This window comes from Microtus oregoni, unplaced genomic scaffold (assembly GCF_018167655.1).
Source record: "Microtus oregoni isolate MIOR12 unplaced genomic scaffold, Mior012 000048F_ref0000485, whole genome shotgun sequence".
Classification (NCBI taxonomy): Eukaryota; Metazoa; Chordata; class Mammalia; order Rodentia; family Cricetidae; genus Microtus; species Microtus oregoni.
This window is the reverse complement of record NW_024543222.1, coordinates 12,705,747-12,725,305: the sequence shown is the minus strand read 5'-3', so window position 1 is coordinate 12,725,305 and position 19,559 is coordinate 12,705,747. Positions and strand designations below refer to the sequence as shown.

Genomic DNA, 19,559 nt, shown 5'->3' with positions numbered 1-19,559 from the left:
TGTGCCTCCCTTCCTTCTCTATGAAATGTTCAAAGGCAGCCTGTGCTACATCCTGAATGAAATCTTGCTGGGGGAGCAGGGGAGCTGAGAGAAAAACACTTACCCAGCATGCATAAAAAAGAAAACCCAAAATATTTCATCAATATTGCTTAAAATCATTCATCAAACTAGTCAAGGTCCATTAAATGTTAGCTATTATTATTACTATTTTGAGTATCATTAGGCAATCAAAATATTTAAATGCTGTGCAGCAAAACAACAAATTACATATAGACTAGCAAAGAAATCAATTAAAACATAGCTAGGGACAGCCAGATAGCTCAGTAGATAAAGATGCTTGTTCAGTTCTCAATTTACATGGTGGATGGACAGACAGATGGCTGCAAACCGTCCTCTAACCCTAATATAAACCTGTGGCACATCTGCACCCCCCTTCATCCTATGCAAAATAAATAAATGTAAAACACAATTAATCTAATAATATATTTTCTTTCCTTCCTTTTGATATTCCTGCTTCTACCTCCCAAGTACTAGGATTAAAGGCCTTCACTCCTAGCTTCCTTTTTTTCTTTCTTTTTAAAGAATTTCACTATGTACCCAGGCTAGCCTTCAACTCTTGATCCTCCTACCTCAGCCTTCAAGTGCTGGGCAAGGAGTAAAGGAAACCGTAAGGAATATGTATTTTATTATGAATTCAGCCTATAAAGGACTCCAAGGCCAACAGACCCTGGGAAACTGGCAAAGCCATTACCCATATGGACCAGGCTCAGGAGTGTTCATGAAGACCGAGCAGTGTGTACAAAGAACGTGTTTACAGCCTGAGACTGCTGGCCTACAGACGCCTCCTAATGGAGACTAGTAACCCGTCTCCCCATGCTGTTCCTAATGAGCATGCTGAGGAGCCTTCCAGGTTTCAGCACTTAGAAAAACCCACCCGATCCCAGCTTCATTGTACCTGTGTCTTTTCTTCATTCCCTTGTGGTCCCTGGCCAGAGAATTCTTCCTGTATGATTTCATTTCCACACTGGGTGTGGTAGCTCACACTTAGAATTCTAGCAGTAGGAAGGCTGAGATGGGCAGATTGCTGTGAGTTCCAGATCGGAACTGGGCTACAAAATCAGACTGTCCCAAATTAATAATGGGGACCAGAGGGGTGACTCGAGTTACGAGTGGCTGCTCTTACAGAGGATCCAGGCTCAGTTCCCATTACCCACATGGAGACTCATAATCATCCATTATGCCAGTTTCAGTGGATCTAATGCCTTCTTCTGACCTATTTAGGCCAAAAGCATGTACTGGGAACACATGGGGGGGGGGGGGACGCAAATACCTAAAATATATCTTTAAAAAAATTATAAATACCGTAAAAACAAATAAAAAAATTATAAATACCAAAGAGCAAACCAAAAACTGCCAAATAGCTGGGTGTGGTGACACCCATAGCCTTTAATCCCAGCACTGGGGAGGAAGAGGCAGAGGCAGGGCAGGTCCATCTCTGCACATTCAAGGCCAGCCTGGTTGACAAAGTTCCAGGACAGCCAGAGAGCTACATAGAGCTACATAGCTGAGACCTGGTCTGGGGTGGGGATGGAGGACTTAAATAACAGAATCTGCCTCCTGAGGCATCTCTTCAAAACCATTAAAAAAAAGCAAAACAACAACAATAAAACTAGAATGGGGATCAGGGCTAAACTAAAATGAAGCTGACAGAGCTGGAGAGGTCTTGATATTTAAGAGGACACAGGTCTCAGCACCCACATGGTGTCTCACATCTGTCTTACCAGTCTTATGGGACCTGACACCCTCTTCCAGCTTCTGAGGGCACCCAGCACTCATGTGATCAACAGGCAAACATGTGGACAAAACACCCGTATAACACAACTAGTTGATCTGTTTTACTATGAGGCTGCAATTTTAACTACTCTAAGCAGGTGAAGAAAATGAACCAAAACGAGCAAGAGGAATCTAAACAATAAATCACAGCAAGGGGATTATGAGTTAAGCAGAGTGGACCAAGTTGTTCCCAGTCTGTCTGTTGCTGGATTACTGCTACCCTGTCAAGCTGTAATGTCCCCTAAAAGTCATAGTCACCGGGAGAACAGGATCTCAAGGGTGAGAAAAGGAGGCTCTAACAAGAGGAACCAGAGCTCCTGACTCCATCCTCCCAGATCCGACTGCACATGTTTACATGCACAGCCCCATTTCCAATGTGCCTGTGAGCCGGGCGGTGGTGGTGGTGGCGCACGCCTTTAATCGCAGCTTTTGGGAGGCAGAGGCAGGCGGATCTCTGTGAGTTTGAGGCCAGCCTGGTCTACAGAGCAAGATCCAGGACAGTCAGGGCTACACAGAGAAACTCTGTCTTAGAAAGAAAAGAGAGAGAGAGAGAGAGAGAGAGAGAGAGAGAGAAGAAGAAGAAGAAGAGGAGGAGGAGGAGGAGGAGGAGGAGAGGAGAGGAGAGGAGAGAGAGAGGAGAGGGGAGAGAGGAGGGGGGGAGAAAGAGAGAGGAGAGAGAGGAGAGGGGAGAGAGGAGAGAGGAAGGAAGGAAGGAAGGAAGGAAGGAAGGAAGGATGGATGGATAGATAGATAGATAGATAGCCAGCCAGCCAGGGACCAGAGGAGCAGGCAAGTGTAAACCACATGCAAGCCTACTTATGACCAAGACATAGGCCATGCCTCACCGCCACCCACAGAACATGCTGCCTGCCTAACTGTACTAATTCTCCTGGTCCTCCCCTTCTTTAATTCTCAAGATGAATCTCCACAGGCACAACACAGCTCTCAATTCATCCCTGATCATACTGCTTTCTTCCAAGGGCATATCTGGTGCTTTAATTCTCTGCATTTACAGGTCAAGGCCAGAAAACTCCTGGATTGAGCTGCTATTCAGGGCTACAAAACTCCTCCAGATCCTACCAGCTAGCTCACTCTCCTCCTAAGCATCCTGCTGAATCCTGCAGACCAGAAGTCTAGCATATTACTGAGGCCATACACTATCCCCAGATCTTCTGACTGATCCCAGGAACCATAATGTAACAGGTAACACAGATCTGTGAGAGAGACAGAGACTGCTTCAGGCCATCTTTCAGGCACGCCTCTCAGTGTAGAGAAGAGGGCTCCTCCGCCACAGGCCAGTTCAGGTGTGAACACTGGGGATGTGCTGCTGATAAGAATAGGGCACACCTGCACAGCCACTCACTATTCCAGAGGGGATCCCCCAACTGCCCAATTCAACAGGCATGGGAAGCAAGAACATGGGCACAGCCTGCTTCTCTGAGGAACTGCCCAGCACGGGGCATCAAATACAGCCGCACAGCTGACTTCCTATTCAGCTCCAGCTCTTGCTACACATCTCTTGCCACAGCCCACACTTTACTATCAGTGCTGAGATCACACTGCTCCCTCCTCTGCCTCACTTCTTACAATCGACAAGCCCAACCAGGAAGCTTATGCCCACGCCAACCACTCCTCAAACCAGGGTACTGATTCCCTCTTCCCTAAGTTTCCACTTTGTACCTCCCCTGAAGCAATCAGGAATTCTGTGTATACGGAAAGACACTGCAGTGACATTGATGGAGTAAATGCAGCCAGTGGAGGACTACTCTCGCCTCTGGGGAATCTGCAGCTCACTCAGGGCATCTCCGCCACCCATCTCTACTGTCACAATCCTCAGAGGACATTAATCATTAAGGCTCCCAGTATACCAGTATTTTGTTTTGTAGTAAAAAAAAAATGCTAAATTTTAAAAACATAGCTAAGTAGTCCCAAAAGTCTCACACAAGAGGCATTCTGTCTCAAGCATAACATAAATCTTTTTGTTTATATCAGAAATGTTAAATTTCAAAGTGCTATCAAACTCTGTTAAATGTCTATTGAAAATGCACTTCCTGAGCAGGATATGATGATACACGTCTGTAATCCCAATACAGGAGGGACTGAGACAGGAGGATCACTGCAAGTTCAAGGCCAGTCTGGTCACTCAGTGAATTAGTTCTACTTCTATGCCAGTCAGGGGATACATAGTGTGATCATGTTTGAACAGGAAGAGGGAAAAATCTGGTTTGTAGTTTGGCTTGTTAATACAGAACTACTACTTGGTAAGCTAAGGCAGGAAGATTGCCAAATTCAAGGCAACTTAACAAAGATAAAAAGGTGTTTGGGGAAGGCTGGAGAGATGGCTCAGAGGTTAAGAGCATTGCCTGCTCTTCCAAAGGTCCTGAGTTCAATTCCCAGCAACCACATGGTGGCTCACAACCATCTGTAATGAGGTCTGGCGCCCTCTTCTGGCCTGCAGACATACACACAGACAGAATATTGTATACATAATAAATAAATAAATATTTTTTAAAAAAAGGTGTTTGCCCGCCGGGCGATGGTGGCGCACGCCTTTAATCCCAGCACTCGGGAGGCAGAGGCAGGCGGATTTCTGTGAGTTCGAGACCAGCCTGGTCTACAGAGCTAGTTCCAGGACGAGCTCCAAAGCCACAGAGAAACCCTGTCTCGAAAAACCAAAAAAAAAAAAAAAAGGTGTTTGGCAGGGCTGGAGAGATGGCTCAGAGGTTAAGAGCATTGCCTGCTCTTCCAAAGGTCCCAAGTTCAATTCCCAGCAACCACATCGTGGCTCACAACCATCTGTAATGGGGTCTGGTGCCCTCTTCTGGCCTGCAGGCATACACACAGACAGAATATTGTATACATAATAAATAAATAAATATTTTTTAAAAGGGTGCTTAGCCGTGGTGGAGCACACCTCTAAACCTGAGAGGCAGAGGCAGGTGGATCTCCGAATTCAAGACCAGCCTGGTCTGCCTACAGATCAAGTTCTAGGATAGCCAGGGCTATACTATACAGAGAAACCCTGTCTTGAAGAATAAACAAACAAACAAACAAACAAAGATAAAAAGGCTGGGTATGTAAAACACTTGCCTACCTAGGTTCAAACCCCAGTACCACAAATCAGGTCCTCAAGGGGGTCGAGAAGTAGAACACAGATTTTTCTATGCAGTCTTTTTCAATATACCAGGGAATTATGCCAACCAGATACTAACTCTATGTAGGTTGTGTGTGTATGTGTGTGTACTTAAGGTTTATTTCTTTTCTATGTATGAGTGTTTCTGTCTGTATGCATGTAATGTACACCACGTGGTGCCTGATGCCCTGGGAGGTCAGAAGAGGACACTAGATTCCCTGGAACTAGAGTTGTAGGCCACCATGTTGATGCTGGGAATGGAACCTAGGACCTGGTCAAGAGCAACAAATGTTCTAAAGCACTGGGCCATATCTCCAGGCCCCTAACTCAAACTTCTACCAATAAAAAAATTTTTTTTCATAAATGCTTTAGTCAAACAAATGCTTCTAACTCAAGCAAAATGAGAATATTTCAAGTTTGCATTACTAATCAAGATCTCTACAGCAATATTTGCCCTGTGGAGAAAATTTGATTTGCCCAATGAAAAGAAAGCAAACAAGAGAGTGTGATGGCTCACACCTTAATCCCAGTACTTGAGAGGCTGAGGCAGGAGGATGACTATGAGTTCCAGGCTAGCCTTGAATACGCTGTTGTCACAAAAGGAAAATTACCCCAATAAAACAAACTTTTGTTTTGTTTGTTTTGAAGACAGGGTCTCTCTGTGTACCTCTAGATGTCCTGGAACTTGCTCTGTAGACCATGCTGGTCTCCAGCTTAGAGATCTGCCTGCCTCTGCCTCCTGAGTGCTGGAACCGAAGGAGTGCATTACCACTGCCCAGCTAAATAAAATAAGATTTTAAAGTCAGGCATGGTAGGGCACGCCTTTTAATCCCAACACTCAAGAGGCGGCGGGAGGCAAGTATCTCTGAGTCTGAAACCAGTCTGGTCTACAGAGCAAGTTCCAGGCGAGCCAGGGCTACAGAGAGAAACCCTCCTGTGAAATAAATAAATAATAAACTTTTAAAGTCTGTGACTTTTACTAGTATTGTGTACAGGTTAGTTTTATGTCCACCTGACACAAGCTGGAATCATGTTAATTGAGAAAATGCCTCCTTAAGATCAAGCTCTAAGTCATCAAGTATGTAGGACAGTTTCTTAATCAGTGATCTATTGGGGGAGTGTGCAGCCCATTGTGGGTGATGCCACCCCTGGCCTGGTGGTCCTGAGTTCTATAAGAAAGCAGGCTGAGCAAGTCATGGGAGAGCAAGCCAGGAAGCTGTACTCCTCCATGGCCTCTGCATCAGCTCTTGCCTCCACGTCCCTACCAGGTTTGTGTTCCTGCCTTGGCTTCCCTCAATGGACTGTGGCAAACCCTCTCTTCCCCAAGTTGCTTTTGGTCAGGGTGTTTCATCACAGCAATAGTAACCCTAATAAGACAATCCTGTGCATCAACAGTTATATTACTTACACAGTACTCAATAAATATAGGTCAATGAAGCCGGGCGGTGGTGGCGCACGCCTTTAATCCCAGCACTTGGGAGGCAGAGGCAGGAGGATCTCTATGAGTTCGAGACCAGCCTGGTCTACAAGAGCTAGTTCCAGGACAGGCTCCAAAACCACAGAGAAACCCTGTCTCGAAAAACAAAAAAAAAAAAAACCAAAAAAAACAAAAAAAATCAATAAATAGGTCAATGAATTACTTGTTATACTAGGAACTCATTTCTATTTATTCATTTATTTATTCATTCATTCATTCATTTATTTATTTATTTTTCCGAGACAGGGTTTCTCTGTGTAACAGTTCTAGCTGTCCTGGAACTAGCTCTTGTAGACCAAGCTGGCCTTGAACTCACAGAGATCTGCCTGCCTCTGCCTCCCAAGTGCTGGGATTAAAGGCGTGCGCCACCACCGCCCAGGTCTAGGAACTCATTTCTTTTTTTTTTTTTTTTTTTGCTATGCTATTCTCCTCAGATTCTCTTTCTTTTTTATTTTTTTTAAATATTTATTTATTTAGTATACAATGTTCTGTCTGTATGCCTACAGGCCAGAAGAGGGCGCCAGACCTCATTACAGATGGTTGTGAGCCACCATGTGGTTGCTGAGAATTGAACTCAGGACCTTTGGAAGGGCAGGCAATGCTCTTAACCACTGAGCCATCTCTCTAGCCCTCTTTTTTATTTTTAATTTATTTATTTATTAAAGATTTCTGTCTCTTCCCCACCACTGGAACTCATTTCTTAAGTAATTTATTTAGTAGTATCTACTTGTATACTAGTTAGTAAGTTATGGTACTCAGTCTGATGTCAGTCGGATGTGTATGTCACTATATAGCTAAAGATGACTGTGAACTTTTGTTCCTCCTGTCTCCACCTCCAGAGAGCTGGGATACAGGCATGCACTACCAAACCCGGCACAGGTGCTGGAAACTGAAGCATGCTAAGCAGGCATTGTACCAGCGGAACCACATCCATAGCTCTTTTTACCAGTTATTTAATACTCAAGCCAGCATTCTAACTACAAAAACTAACCAAACTAAGGCTGGGAAAATGTTAAGTGGTTAAGGGCACACTGGCTGCTGTTCCAGAGGACCTGGGTTCAATTCCCGGCACACACACACACACACACACACACACACACACAAGGCAGCTCACTACTATCTATAACTCGCTCCAGGAAACTAGACACCCTTACTTAGACATGCATGCAGGCAAAACACCAATGTACATTAAATACAAATTATTAAAAAAAAAAAAAACTACCAAACTATTCTACATTACCTAAAGCCTCAACTACACAAGATGTGTAGACTTGACAGGGTCTCTCTATGTAGTCCTGGCTGGGCTTGAGCTTGTTATGTAAATCAGACTGGACTCAAACTCATAGAGATCCTCCTGCCTCTGTCTCCAGAGTCCTGGAACTAAAGGTGTGCACTACCACACCCTTCAGGTGTATCTTATTGTTTTGTGTTTTTTGAGACAGGATTTCTCTGTATAGCCCTGGCTGTCCCAGAGTGGCTTAAGTATACCTTAACCCAGATATACACATACACACTGACCTGAAGTCTCCTCCCAGGTGTACCAAGAATAAAAATAATGGCACAATAATGCTGCCATGGATACTCAATGCAAACAATGGACATGCTAGGAAAGTAAAAACACAAAATGTAGCATCCTTTTATAGTCATCTGAAGAAGTAATTTGTTTCAAAAGACCAAACACTCAATGCCACAGCTAAGAGAAAAAAGGAAAAGAGCAGTTTAAAACAGAGATGGTTGAACCTTAGGAACACTTACTGCTCTTCCAGAACACCTGAGTTCAATTCCTCACACCCATGGCAGATGACTTGTGAACCTGAAACTCCAGCTCCAAGGGATCTGACCTGCACATACCCTCACATAGACACATACACATAATTTAAAAATAACAGGGATGGCCGGGCGGTGGTGGCGCACGCCTTTAATCCCAGCACTCGGGAGGCAGAGGTAGGCGGATCTCTGTGAGTTCGAGGCCAGCCTGGTCTACAGAGCTAATTCCAGGACAGGCTCCAAAGCCACAGAGAAACCCTGTCTCGAAAAACCAAAAAAAAAAAAAAAAAATAACAGGGATGGAGAGGTGGCTCAGCGGTTAAGCACACTGGCTGCTCTTCCTCAGGACCTGAAATTGATTCCCAGCAACCATATGGTGGCTCACAACCATCTATAGATCTGAGGCCCACTTCCATCATAAAGATGAGCATGCATATAGAACACTCATATACATAAATAAAATACTTAAAGATAAATAAATGACACTAGAAACACATCTTAAACTGGGCGCTGGTGGCGCTTGCCTTTAATTCTAGCACTTGGGAGGCAGAGGCAGGCGAATATCTGTGAGTTCGAGGCCAGCCTGGTCTACAGAGCTAGTTAGAGGGAAATCCTGTCTCAGAAAACAAACAAACAAAAAACCCCACATCTTTTTAAAAGTTTTTTGTTTTTTTGTTTTGTTTTTTTAAGTATACTCTGCTGATAAAAACAGTTACTGCCTGAAGTGTTTATCAAAATCTAATTATACCAACTTTAGTTTCTTAAAACCTATTCATTTCAGCTATGGAACCTACTTCAGAATTATCAAAATTCTCACCTACTAACAATAACTTACCCAATCAGTCTTTCATGCACATCTGCCATGTGCATGTCTATTAGGAGCTGCAGAATGTTTAAGATCAAAACTGACTTCTATGAGTTATTAATTCACATAAATACAGAACAAGTATACACCAAGGAAGGCCACAAGTGGCACTGGAAGAGAAATGTCTTTGAAGTCTAAGTACACAAGTTTGCCAGGCTCTTGAGAGGCAGAGTCAGGTGGATGTCTGTAACTTCGAGGCCAGCCTGTACAAAAACAGCTAGGACTATGTAGAGAGTCCCTGTAAATAAATAAATAAATAAGTCTTAAAAAGCAAACAAGTTTTACATGATTGTTTAAAAAGGACCCATAACCCCACCCTGCAATTTAATTCAGCATATGCCCAGCCATCAATTCATCAGTACTGTCTGTCAGGGCTTCAAGGAGTTCAAAGTTATACAGTGCCCTGCCAAAACGCCTCAGTTCTAACTCAAAAACTAACTTCCTCCACTACTGTTATGTCGGTCTTCAGCTCAACTCTGGGCTCTTGGTACAAAGATGCCCAACTGTTAATTTCTTAAAGTAACACCTATTACTCTAAAAGATGCACTGGACTATGTTGGCAAGAAATGAAACTTGCTAAAAGACAATCTCGCTCCTCCAAGCCCCCTAAGCTAAGCAACTTGTTCTTAGAGTCAGGCAAATAAAACTAGCTTTTTTTTAATTTGATGCTAACACAATCTAATCTGGTTTAATTCTCATACTTGTAGCAGTTAAGAATTTAAGCAATTGTTTTTTTAAAAAAATAGAAACATTTAAATTTAATCATGTCTACTACCCTAGTCTTCTCTGAAAATGGTATGGCAAGCTCTCATAAGAAAGACCATCCATCATATGTCCTCATTAAATGTCCTTAAAATTATATTTTAATTTCGTTAATCCAGGTTAATAGGAATATAAAGGAATCAATCACCTGACAGTCTGGTGCTACAAGTTAAGATGCCCCCCATAACTATTCATTCAATACAAATGAGCAATTGTATGTGTGCGTTTTATTTAAACAAGACACAGCCCAGGGCCAAACTCAAGAAACTATGTGAAGAAAACATGCGAGGAGTCACCACGGAGAAACCCACTACAGGTCCAGGAAGGGCTTCTTCCTCAGAAATAAAATAACAAGAAAAGGTCCGTCGGATGCAAGCTGACATTTCTACACCGTGTGCCTTCAAAAAGTTCATCTTCGGCAATTCCGCCTAGATGATCAACTAACTACACAACTTCTGCAACAGGTGCCGCGAAACTGCATCTCCCACGCAAAGCCAAGATCAAACTGGTTAGGACACACGGCCCTTCGGTGTTATACTTTTATCTGGAACTTAACCAAAGCGATTCCGAATCGGAAGGCTTGCCAAATTTGGTTTTCTGGTTCGCTTTAATCAGCCATTTACCAGCAACTGTTGCACGCGCCCATGAGCACTCGAAGAACACAAACAAACGCACAGGACCAGAAGAAGCTCCCTGCTCACCGCACAACAGCCCTTCCTCCACAACAGTTTTCAAACTCTATGACTCAGGGCAGGAAACGAAGCACGTCTATGTGCGTTACCACGGTATCTAAATTCTCTCTTTTAAGGAACAGGTAATTTTTCCCAGACTACAAGAAAAGGTATATAGACACGCAACGGTTTGCAAAGCAGAAGGCTTCTTTCATCGCAAAATAAATAAACAAAATACTCATACCAAAACAAGGGGAGAAAAACGAACTCAATGGATACGTGTGTGCCAAAGTTTCAATCCTGCCTGGTGGAGACACCGCACTTGGCAGAAATTTTGAAGAGGAAAGGGCGGGGGGAGAAGGAGAGCGAACGAGTGTGTGGCCTGCAAACTGCAACAATGCAATCTCCATTTTGAACAATGCGCCTCTTTCCTCTTGCAAACCTAGTTTTGTTTTGTCTTTCTTTTTTCTGTCACTAGACACGCCGTGGCCTCCGCGTGGGGGGCAGGCCGGAGTGTGTGGGGGGGGAGCTGGAAAGCAGGATGCACTGCACTCGAGAGGGAGCAAGCCAAGGGGGAGGGGAGGGGGTGGGGAAGGAGTCTCCGGGCGGCCTGGGTGGGTACCTGGAGTGCTGCTGTATGTGCTATGGCTCCTGAAGCTGCTTTCGGTGCAGTAACTGGCGTCGTCGTCGTCGTCTTCCATCTCCTCCGGATAATCGGAGTCATCGTCGTCCTCCTCCATGTCATCTTCCTCGTCGTCCTCAGAATCCTGGGTCTCCTCGGCGTCGCCGTCCTCTTCCTCCTCCTCGTCCTCCTCCGAGACCATGTCCTCCTCCTCGTCGTCGTCGTCGCTCTCGTGGTCATCGTACACCACTTTGTTGACGGCGCGGCGGGCCGGGGTGGTCCGGGCCAGGTGGCCGCCCCCGCCCCCCGTCCTGCCGCCCCCGCCTCCTCGGCCCCCCCGGCCCGGGCCGCTGGCGCTGCTGCCGGAGGCCGGCGACGGTGGCGGCGGCGGCTTCCTGCGGCCGCCCCCCCTGGGCGAGCTCAGCCGCGTCTTGGGCGCCACCTCAGCCTGGGCGGCGGCCCACCTGCCCCGACTGCTGCCGCGGTGCCGCGAGCGCAGCCCCCCGATGGGTCCGGACGCGGGCGGCGGCGGCGGCGGTGGCGGAGGCGGCGGCGGCGGTGGCGGCGGCGGAGGCGGCGGCGGCGGGGCCGGAGCGCAGCGCTCCGCAGCGGGAGCCGCGGGCTGCTTGGGCGGCCTGCCCCGCCGGCCCCTCATGTCGGAGCCGCGGCTTGGGGGGGGGGGGGGGGAGCGGAAGGAGTGGGGGGGAGGGGCGCCGGGGGGCGTCGGGGCCGAGGGGGAGGGGAGGCCGCCGGGGCCCGGGCGGGAGGGGCGCGGCCCGGCAGCGGCGGGGTGGAGAGAGAAGGCTTAGTCCGAATTGCCGGGGCCCCGCTCCGGATCGCCTGCAGCCGCCATCTTGTTTCTTCCCTCTCGCTCGGTGACTGGGGGAACCGACAGCGGCCGCAGGCCCGGAGCGCGGTCACGTGAGCTGCGCCGCCCGACGAGCCTGGGACTGAGCGAGGCGGCGCGGCGGCCGCTAGGGGGAGCGCGGGAGCGGCGCGGCGGGGGCGGGGAGGCCCCGGGGCGCCCCTGCGCGGCAGGTCGGCGGCGGCGCAGGGGCGAACGGTGGCGTGGGGTGTCCCCTAGCCTGGGGTCTTCTCCTGGGGTGCCCCCCGCGGCTGGAGCTGAGGGTTACCTTCACGAGCGTCTCTCTAAGCCGGGTTGCCAAACAGGGAGTTACCCTCCGAGTCTCTGGTCCTTTCGGGGAAATTGATGCAGAAAGAGCGGAGAGGAGGTGTCGCGGAAGGGCGCGACCTAGAGTCGGAGGGCAGACGCCGCGCGAAGCCAGCCACGCAGGGACAGGAGCTGGAGCTAAGCCCGTCCAAACAGAAAGCTCCCAAAGGCTTGGTGCTAGAGGGTCCCTGAAGTTGTTCCAGGATTGCACGCCGCAGCCACACCCCCAGGGTGGATCACAGACTTTCTCGGAGTCTCCACCCTGAAAGCCAGGGTTAAATTCCAGAACGTGGTTCCTTGCAGCCTCCCCGCACCTATCCCACTTCCCAGCTAGGAACTTCCACACCTCAACGAGAACTTGCGATAGGAAGGCTGGCGTCTTGTCTATAATTGGCTTCACAAAGTTGTGTGCTTGTGTTAACCTGGAAATAATGTCTACCTGACAAATCGCCGCCAGCCACAGTTTGTCCCAGGGAGCTGGTCACACTGATGAAAATTCAGGCTCCAAGTCGCCAAATTGAGGTGGCCCAAGCTATTGTGGCGGGGGCGGGAGGGTGTCCGTCTCTGTGGGGGCGGGAAGGAAAAAGGTTTTGTTTGTTTAGTTTTCAAGACAAAGTTTCTCCATAACTTTTTGGAGCCTCTCCTGGAACTTACTCTGTAGACCAGGCTGACCTCCAGTTCACAGAGATCTATGGGGGGGGGGGGGGGGGGGGGAGTGTGTGTGTGTGTGTGTGTGTGTGTAAAGAGAGGGAGGGAGATTAGAGTTATTCAATACAGGGCAAACAAGATGCCTCATGTCAAAGGTCCTTGCCACCACATCTGTTGGCCTCTGTTCAATCCTCGGAACCCACATGGTATAGGATGATAACTTGCTGGGCATGGTGGCAAGCCTTTAATCCCAGCACTCACGAAGCAGAGAGCTAAATAGAACTTAATAATAATAACAACAGGGGCTGGAGAGATGGCTCAGAGGTTAAGAGCATTGCCTGCTCTTCCAAAGGTCCTGAGTTCAATTCCCAGCAACCACATGGTGGCTCACAACCGTCTGTAATGGGGTCTTCTGGCCTGCAGGCATACACACAGGCAGAATATTGTATACATAATAAATAAATAAAAAAATAATAATTATAACAACAGCTGGGCGGTGGTGGCGCAGGCCTGGAATCTCAGCACTCAGGAGGCAGAGGCAGGCGGATCTCTGTGAGTTCGAAGCCAGCCTGGTCTACAAGAGCTAGTTCCAGGATCGGCTCCATAGCTACTGGGAAACCCTGTCTCAAGGCAGGGGAGGGGGGAGGGCGCGGGGGGGGGCGGGGATGATCTAGCTTCCAGCACTCAAAAAGTTTCCCTCTGACTCTCTGACTTCTCCAAAAGCTGTGACACACATGCCAACACACGTAGACATACACGTAATTAACTGCCAAACTTTGGGGGAGCTTGGCGTCGAGGCAGGGTATCTCTGTGTAACCCTGGCTGTCCTGGAACTTGCTTTGCAGACCAGGCTGGCCTCAAGTTTACAGAAATCCTCCTGCCCTCTGCCTCCTGAATGCTGGAGTTAAGGGCATTTGCCACTACCTCCCACCCAGCAAGATTTTGTTTTGTTTTTTGTTTTTGTTTTTGGTATGGTCTTCTGCTAGCCTGAAACTGGCTGTGTAGCTAAGCCTGTCCTTGAACTCGACCCTTCTCCCACTACCTCACAGTCACACAACATCATAGTTCTTATGTTGTTGTTTTGTTTTTTGAAGCAATGGCACTATGTAGCACAGGCTAGCCTAAAACAGCTCTTCCTCCTGCCTTAGCTTCCATAATGCTGGGAATAGACGTGTACCAATGTTGCAACTTTTTTTTTAAATCAAGGTCACACAGTCCTGTCCAGTCTGGTGCAAATTCCTGACCTCAGGTGGCCCTCCAACCTCAGCACGCTGAGCCTTCACACGAGTGGCCTGCGATCAGTCAGATAACAAGCTAGGAACAACAACGCTGCAGATTGCTCCAAATATATATGTACTTTCTAGACATACATATTTGGAGCAATCTCTAACCCAGACTCTACAACTTTGCAGCCTGTGACCCATACTGTTCCACATGCTGTAGGGGAAGCAAGGATGTTATATTAGAAATAGAAGTGGCTATTCAGAGTTTGCAATCTAACAGTGAAGAAAATGTATTTACCAAACCTTTATAAACAATGAGAGCGATTTTTGGTGTTTCACGGACTTTCTAATTGTCAGTCACAGAGAAATGATTCTGACTCATTTAATTGGGAAAGGAGGATATAGAGAGCTTTAAGAATTGTGGGTTCCGGGCTGGAGAGATGGCTCAGTGGTTAAGAGCACTGTCTTCCCTTCCAGAGGTCCTGAGTTCAATTCCCAGCAACCACATGGTGGCTCACAACCATCTGTACTGAGATCTGGTGTCCTCTTCTGGGAAGCATACATGGAAGGAATGTTGTATACATAATAAATAAATGAATAAATCTTTAAAGCCGGGCGGTGGTGGCGCACGCCTTTAATCCCAGCACTCGGGAGGCAGAGGCAGGCGGATCTCTGTGAGTTCGAGACCAGCCTGGTCTACGAGAGCTAGTTCCAGGACAGGCTCCAAAACCACAGAGAAACCCTGTCTCGAAAAACCAAAAAAAAAAAAAAAAAAAAAAGAATTGTGGGTTCCAAGTCTAAATGGAATCCAACTCTGAAGCTATTGCCTTCCATCTGACTAATGTTCCGGAGAAGAAGTAGGCCACCAGTCTAAACGTGTGACCCAGCACAGATAAAGAATGCTAGCCACTTCTGACCATAGCATACACAATGAAGTAAGTGGGTCTCATGCAGGGTCACAATAAGGTCAGGTTCTTAGGGGCGCTACAATGTATAAAGCACCATGAGGAAGTGGAGGGCAGCAGCACTGGAGAGATGGTCCAGTAGTTAGAAGCACTGGCTGCTCTTTCAGAGGACCTGAGTTCAGCTCCCAGCACCCATTTCTTGTGTTTCACACCTGCCTGTAACTCCACCTCCAGGGGATCCAACACCCTCTTCTGGCCTCCACAGGCTCCACACAGAGACATTAAAAATAAATTAATAAAAGGCTTCAGGGATGGTGGTTCATGCTTTTTGTGTGTGTGTTTTGCATGTATGTGTGTCTGCATATGACAGGCATGTGTGTGCAATATCCAATGAAGGCTAGAAGAGGGTATAGAACCCTTGTGTTTGGAGTTCCAGGCTGCCATGTAGGTGTGGGGAATCAAATTCAGGTCCTGTGGAAAAGCAGCCAGTACTCTTAACTGTTGAGAGATCTCTCCAACCAGTGTACGCCTTTAACCCCAACACCCAGGAGACTAAAACCAAACTCCACGAGTGTGAGAGAGGTAGAAAGGAAGAAACCACTTTCTTGTTGAAACAGGCAGGTGTTCCATTGACCTACATCTCATGAGGCCGCTAGGAGGGAACCTCGTCACAGGCTGCATCGTAATGAGTCCTCCTAAAACCCTTTCAATACTGGCGACAGGCAAGTCCTAGAGGACGGTCTCCCATGAGCCCCTCAGAGTCTCTGCCCTGACCTGGCCTAATGGCTACTTCATTACTTTGTGTTACTTTGTTCATGACCTCAGAGCCACAGGTCAGTCTCTGTCTCTCCCTGCCTCTCTGTCTCTGTGTCTCTCTGTATGTATGTTTCTTCTCCTGTGGCACAAGTTGGCCTCAAAGTCTTTACATAGCCAAGGATGACCTTGATTATCTGATCCTGTTGCCTCCGCCTCCTGCGTGCTGAGATTACAGGTGTGAGTCACCATGCCCAGTTTATGTGTTGCTGGGGACAGGAGTCATGGCCTTTTGCATGTTATACAAGTACTCTACCAATGAAACTATACCTCAGCCCCATGGGTGAGTATTGTCCCCTCGCTTATTAAAGTTTCCTCTGCACTGATACCATTTTATCTGCGAGTGTTGGTGTTTTGCCTGTGTGTATATGTCTGTGGACTGTGCTGAAGAAGCCAAATGGGCGTTGGATACCCTGAAACTGGAGTTATAGATGGTGAGCCACCATGTGGGTGCTAGGAACCAAATTCCTGGCCCTGTGGAAAAGCAGCCAGTGTTGTTGTTTTGATTGTCTTGTTTTTCAAGACAGGGTTTCTCTGTGTAGCCCTGGCTGTCCTGGAACTCTCTTTGTACACCAGGCTGGCCTTGAATTCAGAGATCTGCCTGTCTCTTCCTCCCAAGTGCTGGGATCAAAGGCATGGGCCACCAATTGCCCAGCTTCAGACAAGCAATTTGGAGCTGGAAAGGAAGGGGGAGTTTAAGACAGGGTTCCTGTAAAACAGCACTCACTGGCTATCCTAGAACTTTGTAGCCAGACTGACCTCGAACTCAGAGATACCTGCCTGCCTCTGCCTCCCAAGTGCTGGGATTAAAGACATGAGTCACCACCACCTGGCTGGTTAAGTATTCTTAAAAGACATAAATGCTGTCACATTCCAGGTCTATTCTTTGATGTTCCCATACATCTTTTTTGACACTCCTAAGGTCATGACTACCTGGCTTGAGAACTGGGAAAGTCCTTCTTGTGACACAGGGAACCAGAAGAACACAGCTCACGTATGTCCTGGGAAGATTTCTTCCTGCCTGTCTGTTAAGAACTTGTAAAGAGAGCTGGAAAGATGGCTTATCAGTTAAGAGTGCTTCCTGCATCGCCGGGCGACGGTAGCGCATGCCTTTAATCCCAGCACTCGGGAGGCAGAGGCAGACGGATCTCTGTGAGTTCAAGACCATCCTGGTCTACAGAGCTAATTCCAGGACAGGCTCCAAAGCCACAGAGAAACCCTGTCTCGAAAAAAACAAAAAAAAAACAAAAAAAAAAAAAGAAAAAAAGAAAAGAAAAGAGTGCTTCCTGCTCTTCCAGAGGAATCCGAGTCAGGTTCCCCGCACGCATATTGGGCAGCTCACAACTGCTTTAGCTCTAGCTCCAGGAGAGCTGATGCCCTCTTCTGACCTCTGCAGGTCTTCTGGTCACTGTAGGCATGCACATACATGCAAGTGCACACACACACAGCTTACGTTCACACAAACACACATACACTTACACTTTTTTTTAATATTTATTTATTTATTATGTATACAATGTTCTGTCTCTGTGTATGCCTGCAGGCCAGAAGAGGGCACCAGACCCCATTGCAGATGGTTGTGAACCACCATGTGGTTGCTGGGAATTGAACTCAGGACCTTTGGAAGAGCAGGCAATGCTCTTAACCTCTGAGTCATCTCTCCAGCCCACACTTACACTTTTAAAAGCCACCTGATCCGGTGAAATTACTCTGTGAGGCTGTCGCTGTGAGTTAAGGGAGTGGTAGCGAGATGGGAGTTCTTTTCTCTGCTTGTCTGGAACGTGTTCAGGCCTGTTCTTTTATACATATGCTCTGGGGGAAGGGAGTATTACCAGCCCTTCATGGCTAAGTGGAATACATACTGGGCTCAGGATAAACCTGTAGTTGTGTGAATACCAGACTTTTTTTTTTTTTTTGGTTTTTCGAGACAGGGTTTCTCTGTGGCTTTGGAGCCTGTCCTGGAACTAGCTCTGTAGACCAGGGTGGTCTCGAACTCACAGAGATCCGCCTGCCTCTGCCTCCCGAGTGCTGGGATTAAAGGCCTGCACTACCACCGCCCGGCAATACCAGACTTTCAAGCTGTGTTAGGATCCAGAGAAAGAGCAGTTTGCAAGCCAAGAGAGCAAGGCTCTGCACCCTAAGTGCGTCCGCCAAGGTTCCTTTAGAGAACTGCGGCAGGCTCTGTCCAGCCGCCCCGTGCATAGCTGGGTGTGGAATCTCGGATCCACTAGGTCATGAGTTCCAATCCTCAGAGCTCCTTATGCTATGATATAGACCTGAATACCCTCTGATCTGCCCCGTGGGTCAACATCAGCAGGCTCTGGTCACTCTGGAAATGGGACAAATCATATAGAGATCACAGAGAGACGTGATACTTCTTTTTTTTTTTAATTGCCAGCAGTGGTGGCACATTCATTTAATCCCAGCACTTGGGAGGCAGAGACAGGCAGAACTCTGTGAGTTCAAGGCCAGCCTGGTCTACAAGAGCTAGTTCCAGGACAGGCTCCAAAGCTACAGAGAAACCCTGTCTCGATAAATAAATAAATAAATGGAAGCGGACAGGAGACGCTCTTAGTGGCTGCAGATGAGAACGTATACCCCAAGGTCAGGCCAGTATAGATGCCTGAATACTAACCAAATATCTTGAGTTCAAGGCCAGCCTGGTCTACAGAGCTATCTTGAGGACAGTCAGGGCTATACGGAAAAACTCTGTCTTGAAAAAAAGAAAAGAAAAAGTAAGTGGAGATAGGAGAGGGTTTACAAACGATTGACTCTGGGCCTTGGGCAGTCGGTTAACTGGGCTTGAGTCCAGTTTCTATACTGATCAGTTAAGGGAGCTGGGTTGGAACACAGTTTCTGTTCTGAAACACTGTTCTATCCAGGGAAAAGTAGAGGAGAATAAGAAATGAGATTTAGAAATTCTGGCTACGAGTCTGGGGGGAGGTCCCACGCCTTTAGTCCTAGTACTCAGGAGGCAGAGGTAGGAGCATTTCTAGGAGGACAAGGTCAGCCTGGTCTATATAGTGAGTTTCAGACCAACCTGGACTATGTGAAGCCTCATTCTCAAGAGAGTGGGGCTGGGGGGCGGGGGGGGGGAGCAGGGGATGCTGGGGGGTGAGAACAAGGTGCTTATGCAAAGGCAAACATAAGTACCCCCAGGTCAGATCCCCAGCAACTCTGTAGAAAGGCAGCAGGAGCCTGTGATCCCAGTGTTGGGGAGGGGGAGACTGGAAGATTCCTGGAGCTTGCTGCTTTGCCAGTCTGGTTAAAACCACCAGCTAAAGGTTCAGCAAGAGACCCTGCCCTGTCTCAAACAATTAGATGAGGAAGGATCAAGGAAGACACCTAATGCGGACCTCTGACATCCACACATCCACAGATGTATACGCACATGTACCGCAGATGCAAACAAACAAACAGAAAGACAGTAAGTAGCGCTGCTTGTGGTAAAGATGACTGCAGAGGCTCCAGCACCCGGAGGCAAGGGTGAGTGATTCCTCCCACGCGAATGTCTGTGGCTACTGACTATGATTCTGCCCCACTCTTATTAAGACAGGCTGAGAGTCAGCCAGATGGCTCAGCAGGGAAAGACACTTGATGCAGAACCTGATGATCTGAGTTCAGTCCCCACAATCCACCTGGTTCAGAGAGAGAACTGACTATTAAAAG

The 19,559-nt window shown here is 47.6% G+C and overlaps 1 protein-coding gene across 11 annotated transcripts in view; it reads right to left on the bottom strand.

Moving 5' to 3' along the window:
- Bptf (bromodomain PHD finger transcription factor) overlaps positions 1-11,979 on the bottom strand; it is a 109,495-nt gene extending 97,516 nt beyond the window's left edge. For 4 of the 11 annotated variants that reach the window (XM_041635624.1, XM_041635628.1, XM_041635625.1 and 1 more), the window contains exon 1: positions 11,131-11,978. In XM_041635624.1, coding sequence (XP_041491558.1) covers positions 11,131-11,785 — 655 coding nt within the window. In that variant the 5' untranslated portion in view covers positions 11,786-11,978. Of the gene's footprint in view, positions 1-11,130 lie in introns of all 11 variants that reach the window. The other 7 variants (XM_041635627.1, XM_041635631.1, XM_041635629.1 and 4 more) reach the window with 4 other exon arrangements.
- Between the last annotated feature and the right edge of the window lie 7,580 nt (positions 11,980-19,559).